Genomic DNA, 27,934 nt, shown 5'->3' with positions numbered 1-27,934 from the left:
ATAAACCAAAACAGAAAGGCCATGACAAGGCCGGCTTTAGCGCTGATGCGAAAGTCTTTTTTGGCGCCACACCAATAATCACTGCCATACGCCACAAGTGCTCCTCATCTCCCCATAGCCCCTCCCCCTCATGACCTCCTCCTCGGATTCCCTCACTGCCACCCTCCACCAGTGCCCCTCATTTCGCTGTAGCCCCTCCTCCTCATGACCTTCTCCTCAGAATCCCTCACTACCATCCTCCAGCAGTGCCCCTCATCTCTCCCTAGCTCCCCCCTCCACCCCATGACCTCTTCCTCGGATTCCCTCACTGCCACCTTCCAACAGTGCCCCTCATCGCTCCATAGCCACTCCCACTACCTCCTCCTCGGATTCCCTCACTGCCACCCTCCAACAGTGCCCCTCAGCTTACGTAGCCCCTCTCTCATATGCATTTTATTTGTTGTGTAGCGCTACTCATATCAGTGTAGTGTGTGTCAGTACTTTACACCACGCATACATTATACAGAGACAACGAATCATACAAGTATGTAAATCAGCCTACAGGGAATGTCACATAAGCCAATGAGGATTACAAGGTGTATGAATCACATGTCATCCATACTGGTGGGCAGTTATTTTAAGAGGGTTTGGTCTGGAGAAGCACAAACTCAAGATTTAAAGAGTACTCCAGTGGTTAGGGGTTGGCTTTACTGATACAAATGTATATCTGCCCAAAGATACTTTAGCAACATTAGAACTTTGAGCCCCATGGCGTTTCGCGCCTGCCTTCAAGCCCTTACTAGAACCGGGAATTAGGGCAGTCCTGGGACGCTATTTTTATTAAATCAAGAAGTAGGGGAACGGACTACCATAATTTTTAAAAGTAGGGGCACGCCGTGCCCTTCCGTTCCCCCCCACTTCTAACACTGCACGCACTGTACCAGAGTGCCACAACATGCTCGGTGCATGCCCCAATGGTTTGACTGTTTACTGCCATCAGTGATATTCTCGAAATTTGCCTGAAATGTCAACTGTTCACTTTTTGAAATTAAAAGGTTGGTCACCGATATATATTATGATACCCCAACAACCGGCAAGCACCCAGCATTTGTACTGCTGTCTCATCATCCCAATCACAAAGTGTTGTACTTCCCTCAATTAGAAGGTACTGTAAATGTTTGGGTTAAGGCGCTATGCAATGTTGTGGATTGTATTAAAATATTGTTTCATAAAAATACAATAAATATATTTAAACAAAAAAATCAAGGCCATGAGAACCACCAGCGACCCAGGTCCCAATGGCCTATTAAGTGCACTTTTCAAGTCAGATATAGACTACTTGTCTGACCTGCTTACCCTTTTGTATGCGGACTGTTTTAATTCGGCAGACATTCTTCAATCCTGGTTGGGATCCATCCTCCATCCATCGGTTTATCGATGCAGGCAAACCAAATGTACATCTTAAACACATCAGCAGGAAGGCCCAGGCAGTCACATTTTCCTTATGTAGACTATACCATCAGCTTTAGTCTCCTTCAGCAGAGGCCATCTTGTGAGACACGCAGGCAAAGTAGTTACTCAAACTTTCCTATGGTTACCACACTTATCCCTAGGAATTTTCTTCAATACTGGATAAGTCTCAGTGCAATCAATGCCTTTAGGAGGCTGCTCCACCTTCCAAAATACACTCGCCGTTTGCTACTTAGTCTGGAGTTTGGCCTGAATGGGCAAGATCTTGAATGTATGGCTGCCTTCTTTAAGTCCTACTATGCCATACAGCAAGCCAAACCAGATACCTTAAGAAGGCTCTTCAAGTGATTTTTACTGCCTCGACCAACCCATAGTCTTTATATTTTAGAAAGGCAGTTTTGGATCTAGATGTTAATGTGGACACGCTGATGGCCCTCACTGTTCCTTATTCGACTATAAAGTCAAACTTGCAGAAACAGGTTGCACATGCTCTGAGGATGGTCGACTTAGCATCTGTATATGGCGTCACAGTGCAGCCCCATTATAAAATCCAATGGGGATATGAGGTTGCAACCATACTTAAAGTCAGCACTAAGCAAGGAGACCAGGCACTGTAGTCTTAGAGCGCAAATCCTGATCCTTCCAGTGAACTATTTTGACCAGAGTGGGCTGCAACATCCAGCAGCAGAATTTGTAGATTCTGACGGTATAGAAGAAAGTCCATGAATCACCTGCTATGCTGTTGCCCAGAGTTTCTAACTGAACTCCGCACTTTATTAAAACTTAAGTTTAGGTTGAATGCGGTCTCCCACCTGTAATGATGCGCTGGAATTTTGTATGACTACCACCGTCTCCATGTACTTGGCTTGCTTTGGGAAAATTGGCAAAATGATTTTCACCGCTATCGGGCAGCAAAGTACTTGAATGCTCCAAATATTGTCACTTGCAAAAACAACAGTTGATGGACAGAATGCAGAACAATGTCATACATTCAGTTCGGGCTGGACTGTTCCCATGAGGCACAGGGTCAAGACTGATTTGCATATGGCCAGGTCTAAACTGGGGTGGCATGATGAGCAAAAGAATGATGGATTTAACCCAGATCTCTTGACTGGGGGTGAATGTTTTGATTTGTTCTGCATTCCATCCATCAATTTTGTGTCTTTCGCTTTCTCGCCCTAAGTGCTCCAGGTATGCCCAGACGTGGGCCCTGGGCTCACTGTGCCACTGGAATCAAGCTATCCTGGCTGAAGAGAGGTGAAACCCCGAAACCGGTCCTAGGATGCTTGTTTCCGGTCCAGGGAGGACCTGGCTTGGCAGTTCGGGCTGGACTGTTCCCATGAGGCACAGGGTCAAGACTGATTTGCATATGGCCAGGTCTAAACTGGGATGAGCAAAAGAATTATGGATTTAACCCAGATCTCTTGACTGGGGGTGAATGTTTTGATTTGTTCTGCATTCCGTCCATCAATTTTGTGTCTTTCGCCAAATATTGTCACTGCCACAGGATATTTAAAACTATAATTATGCACTTTCTTTCTTTTGCTGCAGTCATATTTTAAATATTTGTACTATTCTGGGATTGTTGTTAACATATTCTTATTTTCTTTTTTAACAATTTTATTGTGATTAATTGAATCCATTTCAATTTATCGTCCACTCATTCATAGCCCATTCATCTGAATATTCTGAGTTGGCCTTCTACAAGCTAGTGAAGTTGACAGCTTGAATACACAAATTACTATCCACAAACAAATCAAAAGAGGAAATCAAGTCATTGTGCAGTATCTTTGTTGTTTTGTAAACCATCATCAGGATAAGTATATGAAAAGGATAGCAGTTACATGTGTATGGACAACACTGCTTTTCATAGTTCCACTTGGTACTCGCTTTTTTGACCCTTGGTGTTCCTTCCAAGAATGCTCCCTTTCTGTGACAGGCGTTCCATCGCATTCCCGATTCATACCATAGGTGTTGGTAGTGAACTAGCATGTGATGGATGCTATAACAATGTATCAATATTTAGTAATGGTGGAAACCTCATCACCCCAGTACTTCTGGCTTGGCAATTTGCTCTGGCTATCCGCTTGTTTTTTGTTAAACTTCCCACCATATTCTCACTTTATTTTGTTGACCCTTTCCAATTGTGTGGGTTCTCAGTATGATGGCAGTTACACAAACCTGGCTTCCTGATGGTACATTTAGCTCATTTTGCATATTTCTTTGTTGTTACTGGTTTCTTCCTTGATGTTCCTCAGTGTGAGGTCGACGGGATTTTGGATTTCTGACTGTGTCTGGGTCGGCTCCAGTTTTGGGTTCTAGTAAGGTTTTGATCTGGTTAACTGATTGTGGGTTCACCTGGTGTGTAACATTTTTTTGTAAAACCTTGTTCTTCTCAGTGCTCACTTTGGGGGAAAATTGAGTACAAGAAAGGTCGATTGGCAGGGCTCACCCTTTGTGCCGGTAACGTGGGTATTGAAGTGCACAGGGCATGGCGTCTGCTGAGGCTTGTCAATAATGGTATTCGTGTCTTGGATAATGATTTGTTCGCCGTTAGGGGACTGGTGTTTGTTTGTCTGTCTTCGGGGTATCACCCCCCTCCACCATTTTATAAATCAGTATGCAGTTGGCCTTCATCCTGCGGTTGTTATGTGTGTACGAGATAGACACAACTGTGTACACATTTTTAATGAAGGAGAAACGTTAAATTTGGCATCTCCAACCTTTTTTTTAATACAAGCTACTTTATGTTCATAGAAAATGGACTAATAGTGTTAGAATTGTAGAGTGACCACATCGAAGAGATTACATTAGTAATCATCCCATGCAGGATTACCACCAATGATCACCTCAATGCATAAGGCATAAGCAGTAATATAAAAATATGGAATGTATCATTACGGAATGCCTCTGCATGGGTAACACAACAGCCATAACTGCAATGCCACTGGCACCATGGTACTAATATTAGTAATGTCTCCCCAACGCCGAGTCATCTATCACTCAAATATCTGTGTTAAATATTTATTTTGGAAATTCAGCCATTTTTCTCCCAATTTCAGTATATGAGTTTTGAAAATATCAATCAATCAATCAAAGACATTTATATAGCGCACTACTTACCCGTAGGGTCTCAAGGCGCTGGGGGGGAGGGGGGTGCCGCTACTGCTCGAACAGCCAGGTTTTCAGCTTCTTCCTGAAGGAGAGGTGGTCTTGGGTCAGGCGCAGGTCGGTCGGGAGGGAGTTCCAGGTCTTGGCGGCCAGGTAGGAGAAGGACCTTCCTCCTGTAGTCGCTCTTCGGATGCGGGGGACGGCGGCGAGGGCGTGGTTGGCTGATCGGAGGTGGCGTTTGGGAGCGTAGAAGTTGATTCGGTTGTTGAGGTAGCTCGGGCCTTGGTCGTGTAGGGCTTTGTGTGCGTGGGTGAGGAGGCGGAAGGTGATTCTTTTGTTGACGGGGAGCCAATGCAGGTCTCTCAGATGTCCGGAGATGTGGCTGGTTCGTGGGATGTCGAGGATGAGTCTGGCTGAGGCGTTCTGGATCCGCTGGAGTCTCTTCTGGAGCTTGGCGGTGGTACCGGCGTAGAGGGCGTTGCCGTAGTCCAGTCGACTAGTGACGAGGGCCTGGGTGACGGTCTTCCTGGTCTCGGTGGGGATCCACCAGAAGATCTTCCGTAGCATGCGTAGGATGTTGAAGCACGCCGAGGAGACGTTGTTGACTTGCCTGGTCATGGAGAGGGAGGAGTCCAGGATGAAGCCCAGGTTGCGTGCGTGGTCTGTCGGTTCGGGTGCGGTGCCCAGGGCGGGAGGCCACCAGGAGTCGTCCCAGGCGGAGGGTGAAGAGCCCAGGATGAGGACCTCCGTCTTGTCTGAGTTCAGTTTCAAGCGGCTGGTTGTCATCCACTCGGCTACCTCTTTCATCCCTTCGTGCAGGTTGGCTCTGGCGGCGGCGGGGTCGTTGGTCAGGGAGAGGATCAGCTGGGTGTCGTCGGCGTAGGAGATTATGCTGAGGTTGTGTTGGCGTGCGATGGCCGCGAGGGGGCTCATGTAGACGTTGAAGAGGGTGGGGCTCAGCGAGGATCCTTGAGGGACGCCGCAGATGACTTCGGTGGCCTCTGACTTGTACAGTGGTAGGCGAACTCTCTGCGTTCTTCCGTCGAGGAAGGAGATGATCCATTCCAGAGCCTTCTCCTGGATTCCGACGTTGCTGAGGCGCTGTACTAGGGTGTGGTGGCAGACAGTGTCGAATGCCGCGGAGAGGTCTAGGAGGATGAGGGCCGCTGTTTCTCCGTTGTCCATCAGGGCTCGGATGTCATCGGTGGCGGCGATGAGGGCGGTCTCGGTGCTGTGGTTGGCTCGGAAGCCAGACTGTGTGGGGTCGAGGGATCCATTCGTCTCAAGGAAGGCGGCCAGCTGCTTGTTGACGGTCTTCTCGATGACTTTGGCTGGAAACGGGAGGAGCGAGATGGGGCGGCAATTCTTGAGTTCGGTGGGGTCCGCTGTGGGTTTCTTGAGTAGAGCGCTGAGTTCGGCGTGCTTCCAGCTCTCAGGGAAGGTGGCGGTGTCGAAGGATGTGTTGATGATGTCTCGCAGGTGGGGTGTGATGACAGCGTCGGCCTTGTTGAAGACGTGATGAGGGCAGGGGTCGGTCGGGGATCCGGAGTGGATGGAGTTCATCGTGATGATGGTGTCTTCGGTGTTGATCGGAGTCCAGGCGTGGAGGGTGGTGGTGGGGGGTGGTTGTTCGGTCGTGGTGTGCGTTGGTTGGTTGTTGAAGCTGTTGTGTATGTCCGCGATCTTGTTGTGGAAGTATGAGGCGAGGGAGTTGCAGAGGTCTTGCGATGGGGTGATGTCGTTGTTTCCTGCGCTGGGGTTGGATAGCTCTTTCACGATGTTGAAGAGTTCCTTGCAGTTGTGTGCGTTGTTGTCCAGCCGGTCCTTGAATGCAGTTTTCTTGGCGGCGCGGATCAGCTGGTGGTGCTTCCGGGTGGCAAGCTTGAAGGTGGTCATGTTGTCCGGTGTTGGTTCCCTTCTCCAGACTTTCTCGAGGGCTCGGCAGTTCTTCTTGGAGCTCTTGAGTTCGTCGGTGAACCATGGGGCTTTCTTGCTGCCGGGTCTGCTGGGCGGGGTCCTCAGCGGGGCGAGCTCGTCCGCGCAGTTGCTGATCCACTTCGTGAGGTTGTCAGCGGCCTGGCTGGGGTTCGCTGAGCTGGCAGGAGGGTGCTGGCTCAGGGAGGTGGCGAGCTGGTCGGCTGTGATCTTGTTCCAGCTTCTGCGGGCAGCCTGTTGCTGGTGGTGGTGGGTCGTCGTTCTTTTGAAGGTGAAGTGGACGCAGCTGTGGTCCGTCCATTGAAGCTCTGTGGCGTGGCTGAAGTCGATGTCTGTGCTGGATGAGAAGACTGCGTCGAGTGTGTGTCCGGCGAGGTGGGTGGGGGTGGACACCAGCTGCTTGAGTCCAAGATTGGCGAGGTTGTCGAGCAGGGTGCTGGTGTTGCGGTCGTTGTTGTTCTCCAGGTGGAAGTTGAGGTCCCCCAGGAGGATGTAGTCAGCGGAGGGGAGGGCATGCGGGCTGACGAAGTCGGCGATGTCCTCGCTGAATTGGGTGCGTGGTCCTGGAGGTCGGTAGATCAGGGTGCCTCTGAGGGTGGTCTTCGGGTCGGTGTGGATCTGGAAATGCAGGTGTTCGGCGGTGGTCAGGGTGTTGTCGGTGCTGGTCGAGAGACGGATGGTGTTCCTGTGGATGATGCCGATGCCTCCTCCCATCTGGTTGGCGGTGCGATCCTTCCGGGTGATCTTGTAGCCCTCTGGGATGGCGATGGCGATGTCGGGAGCTGAAGAGGCGTTCATCCAGGTCTCCGTGAGGAAGGCAACGTCAGGGGCTGTGGTGTCTAGGAGGTTCCAGAGTTCGATGGCGTGTCTGTGGACGGAGCGGGTGTTGAGCAGGATGCACTTGAGGTGGGTGCTGCTGGTGTTCGACTTGGCGGGTGCTGGTGCGAGGCAGGTCCGGATGCAGGTGAACTTGCAGGTGAGGCAGCTGAAGGGTCCGTGGGTGCGTCTCGGGGTGGCTTGGTGGCATCCCGGGGTTCGGCCGGTGTTGAGTGCGCTGAGGTTGGCGGCGGTGTACGTCAGGCGGGTCGGTCGGGGTCCTGGCGCTGGGCGCGGTCCAGACGCGGACGGGCGCAGACGGGCTTACCTTTGGCGCACCTTCGGCGCACAATCGGCGCGCCCGCTGCGCGTGACCGCTGCGCGTTCGCACGGTCGCCATATATGGCGAAGTGCGCGGGTGGGCGGAGCAGCTGGGAGGCGGGAGCGGGGAGGGTACAGAAAGAAAAAGGGGCGGGGTCGGTGGCGGGGAGCGGGGAGGGATGAGACGGGGCGGCTGAAAGTTCAGGCAAAACAGGCAGAAATGGGGGGACAAAAGTACAAGATAACAACAAAATCTAATCACAAACACAATACAGGCAGAGGCAGTGGCACAGGGCAAGAAGCGAGCACAGACCACGCCACTCGAAGTCAGGGGGCGTGGTCACGCGGCGGAGCCGGGGCAGCGAAGCAGAGGCTGGGGGGCACACGCAGCAGCTGGTGGCCGTGCGGCGCGGGGGTGTCCTAGAACTAGGTCACACTCACCTGCGTCGCACGGTCGCCATATATGGCCAAGTGCGCGGGTGGGCGGAGCAGCTGGGAGGCGGGAGCGGGGAGGGTACAGAAAGAAAAAGGGGCGGGGTCAGCGGTGGTGGCGGGAAGCGGGGAGCGGGGAGGGATGAGACGGGGCGGCTGAAAGTTCAGGCAAAACAGGCAGAAATGGGGGGACAAAAGTACAAGATAACAACAAAATCTAATCACAAACACAATACAGGCAGAGGCAGTGGCACAGGGCAAGAAGCGAGCACAGACCACGCCGCTCGAAGTCAGGGGGCGTGGTCACGCGGCGGAGCCGGGGCAGCGAAGCAGAGGCTGGGGGGCACACGCAGCAGCTGGTGGCCGTGCGGCGCGGGGTTGTCCTAGAACTAGGTCACACTCACCTGCGTTGCACGGTCGCCATATATGGCCAAGTGCGCGGGTGGGCGGAGCAGCTGGGAGGCGGGAGCGGGGAGGGTACAGAAAGAAAAAGGGGCGGGGTCAGCGGTGGTGGCGGGAAGCGGGGAGCGGGGAGGGATGAGATGGGGCGGCTGAAAGTTCAGGCAAAACAGGCAGAAATGGGGGGACAAAAGTACAAGATAACAACAAAATCTAATCACAAACACAATACAGGCAGAGGCAGTGGCACAGGGCAAGAAGCGAGCACAGACCACGCCGCTCGAAGTCAGGGGGCGTGGTCACGCGGCGGAGCCGGGGCAGCGAAGCAGAGGCTGGGGGGCACACGCAGCAGCTGGTGGCCGTGCGGCGCGGGGGTGTCCTAGAACTAGGTCACACTCACCTGCGTCGCACGGTCGCCATATATGGCCAAGTGCGCGGGTGGGCGGAGCAGCTGGGAGGCGGGAGCGGGGAGGGTACAGAAAGAAAAAGGGGCGGGGTCAGCGGTGGTGGCGGGAAGCGGGGAGGGATGAGACGGGGCGGCTGAAAGTTCAGGCAAAACAGGCAGAAATGGGGGGACAAAAGTACAAGATAACAACAAAATCTAATCACAAACACAATACAGGCAGAGGCAGTGGCACAGGGCAAGAAGCGAGCACAGACCACGCCGCTCGAAGTCAGGGGGCGTGGTCACGCGGCGGAGCCGGGGCAGCGAAGCAGAGGCTGGGGGGCACACGCAGCAGCTGGTGGCCGTGCGGCACGGGGGTGTCCTAGAACTAGGTCACACTCACCTGCGTCGCACGGTCGCCATATATGGCCAAGTGCGCGGGTGGGCGGAGCAGCTGGGAGGCGGGAGCGGGGAGGGTACAGAAAGAAAAAGGGGCGGGGTCAGCGGTGGTGGCGGGAAGCGGGGAGGGATGAGACGGGGCGGCTGAAAGTTCAGGCAAAACAGGCAGAAATGGGGGGACTTAGCGCCGAGACGCCTACGGGTATTCGTTCGCGCTTTATAAATGCCAAAATAAATAAATAAATAAATAAAACAGGCAGAAATGGGGGGACAAAAGTACAAGATAACAACAAAATCTAATCACAAACACAATACAGGCAGAGGCAGTGGCACAGGGCAAGAAGCGAGCACAGACCACGCCGCTCGAAGTCAGGGGGCGTGGTCACGCGGCGGAGCCGGGGCAGCGAAACAGAGGCTGGGGGGCACGTTTTGCCAGTTCCAGTTCGTGGTTGCGGCTTCTCTCTCGGTCCGCTAGTTCCTCGGAGGACAGGTTCCCCTCTGGCCCGTTGTTTCTCGCCGGGGTGCTTGTTTGTTCATGGGTAGAGTCTCTTTCCGTTTGGGTCGGGGGCGCCCCCGTCTCGACCCAGGCTTTCAGTACCTTCTGGTAGTCTTCCTTTGTGCTCAGTCCGGTGGTAGCGATGCCAAGGTCTTTGCAAAACTGTTTTAGTTCTCTATGCGTGTAATAGTCCAATTGATCTTCTCGGAACGGTGAGCTTATTTCGGTACCTGTGGCACCCAGGGAGGTTTCTCCTTCCATTTCTGTTTGGTAGTGCGTCAGTCGTTTACTGCACGCTCTCCTTCGGTGTCGGCTCGGATCCCGTCGTCTGCCACCAAATGTTGGAAAGGCGTCGGCCGGAAGGGGGTTCGATACACGTCTTGCCCACCCCTTTGACCCACCTCTCCCAAGAAAGCCGAACCAGGCGCGCACACCCTGATCTGCACTGTAAACAGAGGGACACCACACGTATTCTTTGTAGGACGATAAGTTCTTTTATCGATGATTTCAGGGATCTTTATGACCCAAAGGCAAATAGTACAGCAGTGGCACAACGTACCACAAATCAGTCGTGGGGAATGGGGGTAGCGGAACAGTCTTTCAAGATAGTGTCTCTGCGAAATACCCTGCGAAAGCTCACAATCCTCGAGCTGGAGGGTGTCGTGTCTCTGGGCGATCTCTTATCGAGTCGTCCTCAAGGGGAGCGCCGCGAGTCTCTCAGCAGGCACAGGTGGTCGGAGTTCAGGAGCCGCGATTCCGTCCGCAGGGCTCAGATGGTTCAATAGCTGGGGGGCCGCGAGTCACTCAGCAGGCCTAGGTGGATCAGTGTTCGGGAGCCGCGACCTCGTCCGCAGGGCTCAGATGGTTCAATAGCAAGAGGCCGCGAGTCACTCAGCAGGCCCAGGTGACTTCAGCGTTCAGGAGCCGCGACAGCGTCAGCAGGCTCAGATGGTTCCAGGTCTTCTCTGTCCTTGTTCCTCCGGCACCCCTTGTTATACTCCGCTGGTTCTTTGAAGTCCGGAGTGCTCGCAGAGGGGGGACTGGGGTGACGGAGGGGGTTCGGCGGGATTTCCTGCCGCTCACTTCTTTGGTCTTTTCAGGTGGGTCTGGGAGGGACCCCAGACGCTCGGTAGTGGAGGCGCCTGCTCCCCAGGGGCCGGGTGGCCGATTGAGTCCTCCCGGGGAAGGCGACCCGAGGTGTGACTGGGCTGGCGCCTCTGGGTCTGGCTCGAGGGTTCCCGCTCCCTCGGTTGGGCATGCGTGGTAGGGTGTTGAGTCTGTCAGGTCTCTGGCCGGCCCGTGGATCGGGGGTGGCTGGGGCGGCCGGAGTCGGGGATGTCGTGTCTTGAGGGTGGTTGCAGGTTGGCGGGACGATGGAGAGGGCAACGCCGTGAGGCCGGTCTCCCACGCGTCCCCCCCAGCTGAAAGGCGGGGAGAACTACCCATCCACTGGGGGGTTCTCCTCGCCAAAGCGGAAGAACCGGGACAGGCCGTCGGCGTTGGCATGATCCGTCCCGGGCGATGTTCGACAGTGAAATCCATCCCTTGGAGAGAGATGGACCATCGTAGTAGCTTGGGGTTCTCCCCCCTCATCCGCATTAGCCACTGCAAGGGCCGGTGGTCCGTCTGTACTCGAAAATGGGTTCCGAACAAGTAGGGCCGCAGTTTCTTGAGGGCCCAGACTACGGCAAAGGCCTCTCGCTCTATAGTGCTCCAACGCTGCTCCCTCGGCAGCAGCCTTCGGCTGATGAAGGCTATGGGCTGATCAATGCCCTTGTCGTCAAACTGCGAGAGCACGGCCCCGATGCCATGTTCGGATGCGTCGGTCTGGACCACGAACTCTCGGGAGTAGTCGGGGGCCTTGAGTACGGGAGCGGTGCACATGGCGGTTTTCAAGGCGTCGAACGCCTGCTGGCACTGGGGGGTCCACTGCACCTTCTGCGGAAGCTTTTTGGAGGTCAACTCTGTGAGGGGCCCTGCGATACTACCATAATTTTTAAGGAACCTCCGGTAGTACCCCGTAAGGCCCAGGAAGGCCCGAACCTCTGTCTGCGTGGTGGGGGGCTCCCAGGACTTGATGGCATCGATCTTCGGCTGGAGAGGGGCGACCTGGCCGCTGCCCACCTGATGCCCCAGGTAGACCACGGAGCCTTGTCCGAGCTGGCATTTGCTGGCTTTCACTGTCAGGCCCGCTTGGCGCAGGGCCATTAGTACTTGTCGGAGGTGCTGGAGATGCTCGTGCCATTGAGAGCTGAATACGGCGATGTCGTCAAGGTACGCTGCGCTGAACTCCTCGAGTCCGGCCAGGACCTTGTTCACCAACCGCTGGAACGTGGCTGGGGCGTTTTTCATCCCGAACGGCATGACCCTGAAGCGGTAGTGGCCATCTGGCGTGGAGAAGGCAGAGCGCTCTTTCGCCCCTTCCGTGAGAGCGATCTGCCAGTACCCGCAGGTCAGGTCGAAAGTGCTGAGGAACTGGGCGGCCCCCAGGCGGTCGATGAGCTCGTCGGCTCGGGGAATAGGGTGAGCGTCTGCGCGGGTGACCGCATTGAGCCCCCGATAGTCTACACAGAATCTTAGTTCGGGGGCGACCCCTGGGGAGGCAGCCTTCGGGACCAGAACCACCGGGCTGGCCCAGGGGCTGTCGGAGGGCTCGATGACCCCTAGGTTGAGCATTTTCTGTACCTCGGTCTTGATGCAGGTGCGGACCCGGTCAGGCACCCGGTAGGCTCGGTGTCTCACAGGTGGGCAGTCGCCGGTGTCCACGTCGTGGACACACCAGTCGGTCACCCTTGGAATGAGGGAGAAAAGGTCTGCGAATTGTCCGAGCAGCTGGCGGCAGTCGTCGGCCTGCTGGGGAGTGAGGGTGTCCGACAGTTTCACACCCTCCACGGAACCGTCCAGTTCTTTTGTGCACAGGAGATCGGGCAGGGGTTCAGTGTCCTCTTCTGCCCCCTCATCGGTGGCCAGTAGCAAACTCAGTTCTGTCCTTACGAAGTGGGGCTTGATACGGTTCACGTGGAGGACCCGGAGGGGGTTCCGTGGGGATTGTACGTCGACCAGATACGTGACCTGGCTCTTCCGTTCGACCACCTTGAATGGACCAGTTCATTTGTCTTGTAGGGCGCAGGGTCTCACCGGAGCCATGACCCAAACCTGCTGGCCCGGCTGGAACTCGACCAAGGTTGCGTTCTGGTCATACCAGCGCTTCATTTCTTCTTGGCTGGCCTCGAGGTTAGCCTCTGCAAGTTCCCTAAACTTCCTCGTCTGGTTGCGGAGCGCCAGGATGTAGCGGAACACATCTGGGGGTGTCCCCCGGGGGCTTGTCTCCCAGCCCTCTTTGACCAGGCTTAGGGGCCCTCGAACGGGATGTCCGTACAGCAGTTCGAAGGGGCTGAACCCCAGAGACTTTTGGGGAACCTCCCGGTACGCGAACAGGAGGCAAGGGAGGAGGACGTCCCACTTCCGGCGCAGGGGCTCTTCGAGGCCCAGGATCATTCCCTTCAGAGTTCGGTTGAAGCGCTCCACCAGGCCGTTGCCCTGGGGGTGGTAGGGGGTCGTGAATTTATACGTAACTCCGCACTGCTGCCACAGGGACTTCATGTGGCGGGATATAAAGTTCGTGCCGCGATCACTCACAACCTCGCGGGGAAATCCGACCCGGGAGAAGATCCCCATGAGAGCCCGGCCCACCACGGGAGCCGTCACGGTGCGGAGGGGGATGGCCTCGGGGTAGCGGGTGGTATGGTCCACCAGGACGAGGATGAATCTGTGGCCCTGGGCGGTCTTCGGATCCAGGGGTCCCACGATGTCGATGCCGACCCGCTCGAACGGGGTACTCACAACGGGGAACGGTTGTAAGGGAGCTTTGCGTTTTCCGCCACTCTTCCCACTACCCTGGCACGTAAGGCAGGACTTGCAGTGTGTTTCTACATTCGCTCGCATCTTGGGCCAATAGAAGTGGGTCACCAATCGCTGGTATGTCTTGTCTTGGCCTAAGTGTCCTGCCAAGGGTACATCGTGGGCCAGGCCCAGGAGGAGGCTCCGGAACCGCAGGGGTACCACCAGTACTCGTGCTGCGCCTAGCTCGGCTGTCTTTTGCTCGCTGTAGAGGAGGCCATTGTCCCAATAAACCCAATGGGTTCCGGTCTGATCACCGGCGACCTGGGCTGCGGCTTGTTGTCTAAGTCCCTCGAGGGAGGGGCAAGTGGTCTGTTCCTGGCAGAACTCTTCGCGGGAGGGCCCCCCTTCGCAGTGCCACTGGGCCAACTCGGGCAGTTCTTCGGGTTCCATCGGGGCCTCTGGGGCGGAAGGTTCCGGTCCTTCCCCTCGGTTAGTGTCTCCTTCTTCCTCGGAAGGAGGGTTGTCTGCTTCTGGTAGGGGGTCCCTGTTCTCGGGGAAAGCGTTCAGTAAGAGGGCTTCACCGCCCTTGGAGGGGGCCACTCGTGCGGTCATGGAGCGCGTGGTGGCGCAGACCCATTCCGGTAGGCCCATCATCTCTAGGTGGGCCCTTCGTTCTACCTGCCCCCACGGGGAATTTTCCAGGTCGTTGCCCAGGAGGCAGTCTACGGGCTGCGAGTTCCAGACCGCTACCTTCAGTTCTCCGGAGACCCCTCCCCACTCGAAGGGCACCAGGGCCATCTGGCAGAGGCTCTCAGAATTGTCAGAGGATACGACCGGACAGAGGGCCCCGGCTAGGATCTGGTCTTCGGAAATTAGGCTGCGGTGGACCGCGGTGACACTCGCCCCGGTGTCGCGAAGGCCCTCGACTCGGTGGCCGTTGATAGTCACCTGTTGTCGGTATTTCTCTGTGTTGGCGGGCAAGGGTGTCCCGGGGACCATCTCTCGATCCCCAAGGGAGACCAGGGCCATGGCCGCCGGTTCCCATTCCTCGGAGTCTTCCATTTCTTCCCCCAGAGCCACGGAGGCCATCTGCCGGGTCGTGGGTTGGTCGTTGTGGGTCGCTGATACTGGGGACACTGGGGGTCATTGGCGTAGTGTCCGGGCTGCTGGCAGCGGAAGCAGGTGATCCTAGCTCGTGGACCTGGCCGTCCTGGGGCTCCGGTGCTGGCTGGAGACTGGGCCGAACCCGCCGCTGGTGGGCTGCTGGGGGGGCTGGTGGAGGACCCCCCGGCAAAGTCTCTTGGTCGGCCGTGGTTCCCTCCGCCCCTCTGGCGGGGGGGACCCTGACTGTTGCGGCCGTAGTCCCCCACGGGGCCCCGGGTGGCCCGGGTGTTCACCCAACGATCAGCCTCAGCAGCCAGCTTCCTAGGGTCGGTGAGTTTACTGTCTAGGAGATGCTGGCGCAGTTCTATAAAGCAATTGGCCGCTAAATGTTCCCAGGCGATCAGATCGAACAGTTCTTCGAAGGTGGAGACCTTGCTGCCCTTGATCCAACCGTCCAGAGCTCGGCTGTAAAAGTTCACGTATTCGACCCACGTGGTGCCCGATATCTTTTTGCAATCTCGGAACCGTTGTCGGTACATTTCGGGGGTGAGTCCGTACCGGCCCACGAGGGCTTCCTTCATGTGGCTGTAGGAGTTCATGACCGCGGAGGGCAGATCGAGCAGAGTGTCCCTTCCTTCGCTTAAGAACCGGCCCCACAGGCCAGCCCCCCAATCCTTCTGCGGGACTCGGTGAGAGGTCATGGCGACTTCGTAGGCTTTAAACCACTGCTGGATATCATCGTTCTTATAATACTCCTTGACCACATCCTTGGGGATGTGAACTTTGGTTTCCCCGGCGGGAGCGGGCTGGGGATTCCCGGGCGGCTGTGACTTTTCGTGTCTAGCCCGCCACTCAATTTCCTTCAGGCCACGTTCATGTTCTAGCTGGAGTTTCTTTTCGTCGTGCTCCCTTTGGAGTCTCTTCTCTTCGAGTTCCCCTTGTAGCCGTAACTGCTCGACGGCTAACTTCTTCTCTGCCAGTTTTATCTCTCCCTCGATTTTTAGTTTTGCCAGTTCCAGTTCGTGGTTGCGGCTTCTCTCTCGGTCCGCTAGTTCCTCGGAGGACAGGTTCCCCTCTGGCCCGTTGTTTCTCGCCGGGGTGCTTGTTTGTTCATGGGTAGAGTCTCTTTCCGTTTGGGTCGGGGGCGCCCCTGTCTCGACCCAGGCTTTCAGTACCTTCTGGTAGTCTTCCTTTGTGCTCAGTCCGGTGGTAGCGATGCCAAGGTCTTTGCAAAACTGTTTTAGTTCTCTATGCGTGTAATAGTCCAATTGATCTTCTCGGAACGGTGAGCTTATTTCGGTACCTGTGGCACCCAGGGAGGTTTCTCCTTCCATTTCTGTTTGGTAGTGCGTCAGTCGTTTACTGCACGCTCTCCTTCGGTGTCGGCTCGGATCCCGTCGTCTGCCACCAAATGTTGGAAAGGCGTCGGCCGGAAGGGGGTTCGATACACGTCTTGCCCACCCCTTTGACCCACCTCTCCCAAGTAAGCCGAACCAGGCGCGCACACCCTGATCTGCACTGTAAACAGAGGGACACCACACGTATTCTTTGTAGGACGATAAGTTCTTTTATCGATGATTTCAGGGATCTTTATGACCCAAAGGCAAATAGTACAGCAGTGGCACAACGTACCACAAATCAGTCGTGGGGAATGGGGGTAGCGGGACAGTCTTTCAAGATAGTGTCTCTGCGAAATACCCTGCGAAAGCTCACAATCCTCGAGCTGGAGGGTGTCGTGTCTCTGGGCGATCTCTTATCGAGTCGTCCTCAAGGGGAGCGCCGCGAGTCTCTCAGCAGGCACAGGTGGTCGGAGTTCAGGAGCTGCGATTCCGTCCGCAGGGCTCAGATGGTTCAATAGCTGGGGGGCCGCGAGTCACTCAGCAGGCCTAGGTGGATCAGTGTTCGGGAGCCGCGACCTCGTCCGCAGGGCTCAGATGGTTCAATAGCAAGAGGCCGCGAGTCACTCAGCAGGCCCAGGTGACTTCAGCGTTCAGGAGCCGCGACAGCGTCAGCAGGCTCAGATGGTTCCAGGTCTTCTCTGTCCTTGTTCCTCCGGCACCCCTTGTTATACTCCGCTGGTTCTTTGAAGTCCGGAGTGCTCGCAGAGGGGGGACTGGGGTGACGGAGGGGGTTCGGCGGGATTTCCTGCCGCTCACTTCTTTGGTCTTTTCAGGTGGGTCTGGGAGGGACCCCAGACGCTCGGTAGGGGAGGCGCCTGCTCCCCAGGGGCCGGGTGGCCGATTGAGTCCTCCCGGGGAAGGCGACCCGAGGTGTGACTGGGCTGGCGCCTCTGGGTCTGGCTCGAGGGTTCCTGCTCCCTCGGTTTGGCATGCGTGGTAGGGTGTTGAGTCTGTCAGGTCTCTGGCCGGCCCGTGGATCGGGGGTGGCTGGGGCGGCCGGAGTCGGGGATGTCGTGTCTTGAGGGTGGTTGCAGGTTGGCGGGACGATGGAGAGGGCAACGCCGTGAGGCCGGTCTCACAGTCGCCATATATGGCCAAGTGCGCGGGTGGGCGGAGCAGCTGGGAGGCGGGAGCGGGGAGGGTACAGAAAGAAAAGGGGCGGGGTCAGCGGTGGTGGCGGGAAGCGGGGAGCGGGGAGGGATGAGACGGGGCGGCTGAACAGGCAGAAATGGGGGGACAAAAGTACAAGATAACAACAAAATCTAATCACAAACACAATACAGGCAGAGGCAGTGGCACAGGGCAAGAAGCGAGCACAGACCACGCCGCTCGAAGTCAGGGGGCGTGGTCACGCGGCGGAGCCGGGGCAGCGAAGCAGAGGCTGGGGGGCACACGCAGCAGCTGGTGGCCGTGCGGCGCGGGGGTGTCCTAGAACTAGGTCACACTCACCTGCGTCGCACGGTCGCCATATATGGCCAAGTGCGCGGGTGGGCGGAGCAGCTGGGAGGCGGGAGCGGGGAGGGTACAGAAAGAAAAAGGGGCGGGGTCAGCGGTGGTGGCGGGAAGCGGGGAGGGATGAGACGGGGCGGCTGAAAGTTCAGGCAAAACAGGCAGAAATGGGGGGACAAAAGTACAAGATAACAACAAAATCTAATCACAAACACAATACAGGCAGAGGCAGTGGCACAGGGCAAGAAGCGAGCACAGACCACGCCGCTCGAAGTCAGGGGGCGTGGTCACGCGGCGGAGCCGGGGCAGCGAAGCAGAGGCTGGGGGGCACACGCAGCAGCTGGTGGCCGTGCGGCGCAGGGGTGTCCTAGAACTAGGTCACACTCACCTGCGTCGCACGGTCGCCATATATGGCCAAGTGCGCGGGTGGGCGGAGCAGCTGGGAGGCGGGAGCGGGGAGGGTACAGAAAGAAAAAGGGGCGGGGTCAGCGGTGGTGGCGGGAAGCGGGGAGCGGGGAGGGATGAGACGGGGCGGCTGAAAGTTCAGGCAAAACAGGCAGAAATGGGGGGACAAAAGTACAAGATAACAACAAAATCTAATCACAAACACAATACAGGCAGAGGCAGTGGCACAGGGCAAGAAGCGAGCACAGACCACGCCGCTCGAAGTCAGGGGGCGTGGTCACGCGGCGGAGCCGGGCCAGCGAAGCAGAGGCTGGGGGGCACACGCAGCAGCTGGTGGCCGTGCGGCGCAGGGGTGTCCTAGAACTAGGTCACACTCACCTGCGTCGCACGGTCGCCATATATGGCCAAGTGTGCGGGTGGGCGGAGCAGCTGGGAGGCGGGAGCGGGGAGGGTACAGAAAGAAAAGGGACGGGGTCAGCGGTGGTGGCGGGAAGCGGGGAGGGATGAGACGGGGCGGCTGAAAGTTCAGGCAAAACAGGCAGAAATGGGGGGACAAAAGTACAAGATAACAACAAAATCTAATCACAAACACAATACAGGCAGAGGCAGTGGCACAGGGCAAGAAGCGAGCACAGACCACGCCGCTCGAAGTCAGGGGGCGTGGTCACGCGGCGGAGCCGGGGCAGCGAAGCAGAGGCTGGGGGGCACACGCAGCAGCTGGTGGCCGTGCGGCGCGGGGGTGTCCTAGAACTAGGTCACACTCACCTGCGTCGCACGGTCGCCATATATGGCCAAGTGCGCGGGTGGGCGGAGCAGCTGGGAGGCGGGAGCGGGGAGGGTACAGAAAGAAAAAGGGGCGGGGTCAGCGGTGGTGGCGGGAAGCGGGGAGCAGGGAGCGGGGAGGGATGAGACGGGGCGGCTGAAAGTTCAGGCAAAACAGGCAGAAATGGGGGGACAAAAGTACAAGATAACAACAAAATCTAATCACAAACACAATAGAGGCAGTGGCACAGGGCAAGAAGCGAGCACAGACCACGCCGCTCGAAGTCAGGGGGCGTGGTCACGCGGCGGAGCCGGGGCAGCGAAGCAGAGGCTGGGGGGCACACGCAGCAGCTGGTGGCCGTGCGGCGCGGGGGTGTCCTAGAACTAGGTCACACTCACCTGCGTCGCACGGTCGCCATATATGGCCAAGTGCGCGGGTGGGCGGAGCAGCTGGGAGGCGGGAGCGGGGAGGGTACAGAAAGAAAAAGGGGCGGGGTCAGCGGTGGTGGCGGGAAGCGGGGAGCGGGGAGGGATGAGACGGGGCGGCTGAAAGTTCAGGCAAAACAGGCAGAAATGGGGGGACAAAAGTACAAGATAACAACAAAATCTAATCACAAACACAATACAGGCAGAGGCAGTGGCACAGGGCAAGAAGCGAGCACAGACCACGCCGCTCGAAGTCAGGGGGCGTGGTCACGCGGCGGAGCCGGGGCAGCGAAGCAGAGGCTGGGGGGCACACGCAGCAGCTGGTGGCCGTGCGGCGCGGGGGTGTCCTAGAACTAGGTCACACTCACCTGCGTCGCACGGTCGCCATATATGGCCAAGTGCGCGGGTGGGCGGAGCAGCTGGGAGGCGGGAGCGGGGAGGGTACAGAAAGAAAAAGGGGCGGGGTCAGCGGTGGTGGCGGGAAGCGGGGAGCGGGGAGGGATGAGACGGGCGGCTGAAAGTTCAGGCAAAACAGGCAGAAATGGGGGGACAAAAGTACAAGATAACAACAAAATCTAATCACAAACACAATACAGGCAGAGGCAGTGGCACAGGGCAAGAAGCGAGCACAGACCACGCCGCTCGAAGTCAGGGGGCGTGGTCATGCGGCGGAGCCGGGGCAGCGAAGCAGAGGCTGGGGGGCACACGCAGCAGCTGGTGGCCGTGCGGCGCGGAGGTGTCCTAGAACTAGGTCACACTCACCTGCGTCGCACGGTCGCCATATATGGCCAAGTGCGCGGGTGGGCGGAGCAGCTGGGAGGCGGGAGCGGGGAGGGTACAGAAAGAAAAGGGGCGGGGTCAGCGGTGGTGGCGGGAAGCGGGGAGCGGGGAGGGATGAGACGGGGCGGCTGAAAGTTCAGGCAAAACAGGCAGAAATGGGGGGACAAAAGTACAAGATAACAACAAAATCTAATCACAAACACAATACAGGCAGAGGCAGTGGCACAGGGCAAGAAGCGAGCACAGACCCCGCCGCTCGAAGTCAGGGGGCGTGGTCACGCGGCGGAGCCGGGGCAGCGAAGCAGAGGCTGGGGGGCACACGCAGCAGCTGGTGGCCGTGCGGCGCGGGGGTGTCCTAGAACTAAAATACACACATTTTCATCTAGAATGCACATTTTTCAATTTTGATGTACATATATTAATTGAACCAAGTAAAGGTTTCTTGTTTAGTTGATGGTGCTGCATACAGGAGAGCTTCTTACAGGCAGCTGGAGCGCTCCCAGTAACTCACGAGCTATTGGTTAGAGAAGCCTGCGTTAAATAACTGTGATGGTGCTCGGAGGGTGTGAATCCTAATCCTCCACATACAGCCAAGAGTAAACTCCCACAGGAACTAAAAGTAGACATTGTTGCCGCCGGTTTTTAAAATACCTACTTGATACATTTGGTCAACAACTGATCAAAACAGTAAAGAAAATGCAAAGAGGTTCTTGAAATGCGGAGTAGCTTTTTGCTTCACAATGCACCTATACATCGGGGGATGTGTTCCGTTTGAGTATCAGGTTCTCCCTTGCCCTCAAACTAGAGGGAACTTACACAAAAGTCCGCTCTGTCTTTTATTTATGCAATGTCAAATCATTTGTGCTATCGTGGGGATACTGCCGCTAACAAACACCTGCGCTGCTCCTCTGCTTGAATGTACACCTAAATAAGAACATTTTAACCACACCCTTTCACCATTTGTATTACTTTTATACTCGCACAAATGTATGCAGTGTTCACCGAATAAACCATGTACAAAACGGAGTGCTTCCTTTCCGTACTTCATCAATTTTCAGCAAAAGGCCTGTACTATTTTCTTTTCTTTGTTGATTCCCCCCACCTGCCGAGCTGAGACCATAATTTCCCCATTTTTTAGGTCTCGGCTAGGCAGCGCGCATGCGCTGTCTCTCCGAGACATCTGGTAATCCATATGGGTGTTGAAACTCCGCCCATTGCTTGTTACTTTCTCGTGGCTTGCGATTCGTTATCTTGTGCATTTTTTTTGTGATCAGCCTCATTATTGGTTCTTCATGCCATACGTAACTTCCGTTCATTCCGGAAGCAGCACAGCCTAACTTCAGTATCCTAGCTTACACAGCGTAATTGTTTTTATTTTAAAATAGTGCGCATTAGCATGCGCGCGCAACCCTGCCGCCGAACACAGTCCCGGACTCACTGCTTCCTTGTTTATCAAGCGTCCTGTGACCTCTATCCTTGGTACCTGTGATTGGCCTGGCCACCTCACACACACCATCTTTACCCCGCTTCCACTACCCCCGCTCGGCCCGGTTCCATTGCTCTCATCCCCCCCCCCCCATCTCCCCACTAAGAGTTTGATGCTAATGATATCGGTCCGGTCTGCTGGGCTCACGCTGCTTCCTCCAGTGACATACTGGGCTCGCACGCACCCCCAGTACAGTACCGGTGTCCGGTCCGCTCCCTCAGACCACACGAGCTATGCACACACCACATAGGGCCCCACTCGTGGCTCCGCCTATGTGTGCTCCGTTTAGCCGGGTTCGGTGTCCTCATCTCCCGCTCCCAATACACCCCTGCCGTCCGCACCTGACCCGGCAGCAGTGTCCGGTCCGGGTCCACGGCCCAGGCGCCCCCATGATGAGTCCACACCTTCCCACAGGTCAGTTTTTAACAGTCCGGCATCGGTAGTGAGTATATGTTTTATATTGGTTTGCTGTAACAGGGTACACGTTCTTTGCTGATAACTTCGAGCGGAAATCAAAATTGACAATTCTACATATTGCTATCCGTTTTGCAGGCATATTCATTCCGGTGAATATATAACTTCCGAAGTTCTAGACGCGATAAGATGTACTTTTTAATGGTCTGCCTACCCCTTCACGTGCCACCAAAAGCATTCTGTTGCTTTGCTGAGCTTATTTCCAGGTGCCGAGTCAGCCATCCTCATCGGCTCACATCCCCTCCTCTTCTGAGGTGACTGGTGACCCGCCTTGCTGCAGAGTCTAGAAGGTGAGCCGGGTTCTCTCTCTTCTGGCCTGCAGTACCAGGTGGGGACGGGTGCTAGGACCCAGCGGCGCGCTACCGAGAGCACCTTCAACCCAGCCCTATGCCCGCCCCTGCGCCACTGTGCGCGCTGCTGTGGATGGAAGAGGCGAGCTAACTAACATTGTAAAAACAGATGTTTAGCTTAGATATTTTAAGCTATGCCCTTACTTGAATTGCCTACGGCCACAACAGCATTAGCCCTTCTAGAAAGACTTCACGCAATACCGGTCGGCGAGAGGTGGGACAATTATGAGCCACTCAATACAAAACGGGGTCATTATCGCAAACAGTAAGTGGGTAAAAGGTGCTGTCAAATTGTTTCTCCCTTAGTAATTAATCACAGGTAGAATAAGAATAAACGTTGTAGGAAAGATATCTCAGAATACACACTGAAAATGGCACGGAAGAAAGGCCCGACTAAGTGGTTGGCTGGTTATTGGTATCTCTTAATTTTATGGCTAATAACCTTGTAGGTGAACAAAGAAGCGGTTTATTTCATTAGCCACCCTCTCCTGGCATATAGACCGTTCAGCAGTCTGCCGATCACATGGTTCACCAGAAGTATTTTACAGACATATTTACCTGTGGAGAGGCTGGTAATCAACACTTCCACGTCTGGACTTTCACTGCCCCACGCATCAAACACAGAACGATGCCAAGTGCAAATCTCCCTGCCTGGTCAGGGTGTCTCTGCATTTACAAACCGTTACAGATATTCTAGCCTACAGAAACAGGAACGCTTTTCTTTCTTCACTGTTTGTGTTTGGACTTTGTTACATTTTTAGGATTGCCTTGTAGAGATTGTACTACTCCCAACTATTGCCTTCCCGTACTACCAGTTTATTTTTTATTTATTTGAACACACCTGGCTTGCTTATTATGCAAAATTTGGGTAGGAAACCACTTCAGACATGTGAGGTCAAATTGTACACAAATAACGCTCTAGATAAGTACTTCTCATTGCAGTACTTTAATGGGCCTAGTAGTGTCAAAGCTTCCACGTTAAAGAGCAGTAGATGTAGCAACAAAGATAATCTGTTGCAATTTCTAAATGCTTATACGGTCCCAAAGCCGAGACCAATTGCATTGCAAATGCTTGTTTTTCCTGTAGTCATGCCGCCTATTGCCTGATATCAACTGCAAAAAGTATATCTTCAATGGTTCCGTCTCTTTTTTCACTTTTGCATAAAAAAGATGAGAACCAATTGCCGTGAGTTTATAATTTACTTTGTGTTGCAGTGGCTTCAAGCAGACTTTTACAACTGAGTACAACAACTTCTATTTTGTCCGATCCTTCAAGTATGCCCGAGCAGGCTACGCTGGCAGTCAGCAAGATGAACAGAAACATCAGGGGAACATAGCATCAAAAGATGAAGATCTGCACCATTTAAAAACACACACACACACACGCACACAAGCTTTAAAGACAATTTACTGCGCTGTGTAGTTGAAAGAAACTCCCAGCTCGTCTCACGATGAGATCCAGCAAGAATTGTGCAAACGGTGACCTCTGTGGTTTCGTGCTGGATTAACCTCAAACCAAGTTTACGCACTTGTTATATCTATTCAGCCTGCTGCTACATGCACAGTCTCGCCTGCCAATAAATCTGCTAAACCTCTGCAAGGAATACAACAAATGTCATGTCGAAAACTGGAAAATGAGATGGACCTTGGTAACTAGTTTTCATAAAAAATGTAATAATCAAGGAAACGCCGTGTGTTGCCTAGAGTTTCAAAATTATTTTGCAGATTTCCTCAACTAAAGAGTTAATTTACCTAATGTACAATTTCGTAGCAGAATTGTTGTTGTTCAGCAAAAGTAATGTTTTGTTTTTCCTTATTATCAAAAAGTGCTGCTCGTACACCCGAGGGGATATTACGCTTAATTTTGAGGGAATATAATGAAATAACTGTATCCCAGAACCAATACATCTGTACAGTCCTCAATCCACAACAGTGTATCCGAGTGCTGATAGTTCGTTGATGGCTCAGGTCTTGAAATGCCATTTAAAACTCCTAAAAATAAATCCTCGTAAAAGGAGCTTCTCTTATCTGCTTTAAACCTCCTCATTTTAGACGACACAAAACAGTATTTTAACGTTTCATCTTAATCTCCTCACTGGTTTGTGAACCTTGAATGTATGGGAGATGGGTGTCATTAATAGTCCTATAGTCCTATGGTCAATTATATCATTTTCATGCATAACCCTGGTTCAGCTGTTCAAATACAGGTATCATGTGCAGTCTCATCTGGGTATTACAAAAAAGGGTAAGAGCCTGCTACTGCACCATTTTTAGGCTGCATGTCGGTGGTGTAACAAAACTTGAGGGGCCCCCCTGCAAGGTACATTGAGCCCCCCCCCCCACGCTCTGGACCCAGTCAATAGCTCTCAGGCCAGGGGCTGCCACCCGCGCACAGTGCTGGAGGGGGCCTTCTAGAGCTGCAGGAGCTAATGTTACGCCACTACCACACATTCACATTTTTAGCTGTCTGTTGTCAAAGACCTATTGGGAACAGTACCTATACTTAAAGTGGGCTTTGGGCCAGCCTCTTGCTGGTCATTGGTTGGCTTTCTTGTTACTCTCATTTGCTTGAGTTTTATTCAGTGGTTTTCTTTCCTCTTCTATTTGTCCCTCCCTGGAGAATAACTGCTTTACCATCTTCTTTTGATTGGATGACTTGTAGCTTTTCACTTCTCACATTCAGTGGACTACTTTTCATTTTTTTCAACACTCCATGGAAGGTCATGTGTTTTCTTGCTCTCTCCCTTGTGTGTGGCTTCCCCCTCTTAAACGTTCGACCCCTTCCAAGATCTGTGTTTTTTGCCCCTGTCTTGTCCATTCACCAGCAACCTTTTCATGCCTTTTGCTTCTCTATTGCTACCCAGCACCCCTACTCCCTGTTACACTCCCCCGTTGATGACCCACCCTACCCTATGCATTGCTCTCCTGGCCCTTATTTCGCTTTCTATTTTTTTCAAAAGTGTTTTTCAATTTTTTGCAGGGCCAAGCAGCTGCAGTTTGCTGCTGAGCCCTTCCTTTTATGAAATGTGCTAATCTGCATGTTAATAATTTTATAATTTATTAACCGCTTCAAGATTGCCATCTGCCAACGTGGATCAGTAAATAAACATATGAAACAAATTGCAGGTACAGCATACCGCAGCTGCTTGGATGCGTAATCATGATGGACCCACAGTAGCGCCATGATGCATGTGTGTGTGTTCATGCATGATTACATGCCATCATGCTATTTTCTTTAATCTGATGCTGCATACCTTTGCCAAAAAGCAATTCTTCGTGAAGGTGCTGATTAGCAGCAGTAAAAAACATTGGCATAGCCTAAAGAGCTGCATTGGAAGCAAAAGCAGAGACCTGTTAGCTTTGCCAATGCTTATTAGTATCTGAGATGTTCCCCAGGATATCCTGGGATGTAAGGCACTGTAGTAGTCTTGCTTTGCTCCTGTAGCAACTGTACTATACTTGTTAGACCCCAAGAAAGGTTATGTTTTTCAAAACAATTTTTCATATGAATTGGGACTCACTACTTCATTCACTTCAGATGCTCAATTCACTTTTGTTCATTAATTTGTGTAAGTATGTATGTAACAGTTTCAGTTACCTTACATTTAAACTGGTTAAATGTTTCTCACCATCATTTCTCAAGTGATGCAAACCAAATTGATGTCTAGCTTTACCACTGATTTTCTACTGAAAAGTTACTCTTGGTCCATCCCATTGGATTTAGCACAGATGAGTGTTCATACTTGGAACCAAACTCCCTTTGCTGTGCCATATCGATTGCAAGTATAATTGTATTTAAACGTTTACCTTTTCAACAAATAGTGAATTAACTTTGCATGTGGCTGCTTATAGAATGTGCATATGTGGATGATTGTGAACTGTTCAAAGCAAATTTCACTCCAAAGGGAAAGTATAAGATGGAGTTATTCCTTGCAAGGTTTGGATTTTAGTTTTCATTCACTGTTCTGCCTGAAATATTGTACGAAGCAGTATTACTATGGGTATTGCTAAACTATTATATATATAATATATAATGCAATAAGAAAACTATGACTTTTAAAAAAGACTGAAGATCTGGGATGGTACTTTGAATTTATGCTGTGTTAACTATCCTGTTTCTGCAGGTTTTTTTTTAAACAATGTGCTTTATTGAACAGCAAAAATTATGCATGATTGTTCGATAGCAAGCTACAAAATAGATAGAAGTCAAAAGCTTGTGTGAAGGACATCAAATGCATTCAGCTTAAAATATACTCAGGTTGTTCTGATTTGCCTTTGTTTTGAAATCTGTTATATTGAAAGTATGTTTCTGCTTTTCCTTTCATGTTAACTCTTGAAGTGAACTTTGTGTTTTGTTTCATTGTTTGCCTCCAGCTTCAAACACATGTTAATTGATTTTGAGCTGGTAACATTTTTGCAATTGGTGTCAGAGTTTTCAGAACGTCAGGTCATCACAAAAAATACCTTTAGAATTGCAAATTACTCTTCCCTTTAAAAAAAAAACAATTTACGCCAATATAAAAAATGCTACATTTCAGTATTGAATGTATTATAAGTGCATGGAGGGAATCATGTTACACTGTTAAATATACTGTTACGATGACTTTTTTGCAAAGGACTTTTTAAAATATATTTACAGAAAAAAATAAATCATGTTTTTTGAAAAAAGATTCTTTTGTTTTTCTTTTGTCTTAAGCATATATATAGCACTTGTGCCATTATGTGGTCTTGGTATGCTGTTAGCTTGTCCTGAGGCTTGAGGAAACAAACGCATGTCATGTTTGAAACAGGTGCATCAATTTGCGTGCGTCTTATATTGGAGCATTTTCTGTTGTGCAAAAAGCCATAGGTGTGATTCAGTTGTGTTGGAGGTCTTCTGATAGATCTGTGTATGGTTGGAATGTTGTACCATAATGTTCTAGTTTTTTTTTCTGTTTGGGAATAAGTCGGTGTCATGCATGAGAGTCACAGACAATGTCCAGTCTTGTTACTGGAAACCTGCCACTGCAGTTGTCTTTATCCACATTTGAGTCATAGTGATGAATGCATAGTTATGTAAACCCTAGTGATGCACTGGAGTTTGGTTTGGTGAAAAGTCCAAGGATTTGTGCCTATATCTGATTTCAGCCGGTGAAACAAAGTGCTAAGCAATTGATCCACTCAATACTGTTTCAGGATTTAGAAGGAAACAGCCTCAATTTTTAAACACGTTTGTACAGAGAAAAGAGTGTGTCCCACTCAAAGGAATCTCAAACCTTGATTGTGTCTTAAAACACTGGCTTTTTTGTTTGTGTACCTTAACATGTAACATATACCATTGCCAGTTAATAGATTGCTTGCAGAAATAATATCTTCTAAGGGATACTCCTTGTTGCTGATAACTTATCTTGAATTTTTCCTAGGCTGCTGCTTGGATCCTGAATTTATTTGCAATATCCTCTTGCTGCTTCCTGTCAGCTCCTGTAGCTCTTGTCCACTCTGACGATACCTCGGAGTTGGTATGATGCACAAAAAGGGGTCCACCTCTTGATCGTCTCAATTCTGTTTGCTATTATAGCACAGAAGGTTGATATGATTAAGCGAGAGAAGGAAAGGATGGGAACAGCAGGAAGGGAGACCTGTAAGGCGAAGAAGAAACAATTAGTACTATGCCCCCACTATAGAAATATCCCAATACCTAAGACCATGCTATACTTTCTGTTTAAGTACCTG

At 53.0% G+C, this 27,934-nt stretch overlaps 1 protein-coding gene across 1 annotated transcript in view; it reads left to right on the top strand.

Moving 5' to 3' along the window:
* Positions 1 to 26,890, top strand: part of MLXIP (MLX interacting protein) — a 2,063,149-nt gene extending 2,036,259 nt beyond the window's left edge. The window contains exon 17 of the mRNA XM_085634535.1: positions 23,438 to 26,890. Within this exon, the coding sequence (XP_085490661.1) occupies positions 23,438 to 23,559 (122 nt within the window). The 3' untranslated portion in view covers positions 23,560 to 26,890. The remainder of the gene's footprint in view (positions 1 to 23,437) is intronic.
* The last annotated feature ends 1,044 nt before the right edge of the window (positions 26,891 to 27,934 follow it).

Source organism: Triturus cristatus, chromosome 11 (assembly GCF_964204655.1).
Source record: "Triturus cristatus chromosome 11, aTriCri1.1, whole genome shotgun sequence".
NCBI classification, from domain to species: Eukaryota; Metazoa; Chordata; class Amphibia; order Caudata; family Salamandridae; genus Triturus; species Triturus cristatus.
This window is presented reverse-complemented; position numbering and strand designations above follow the sequence as displayed.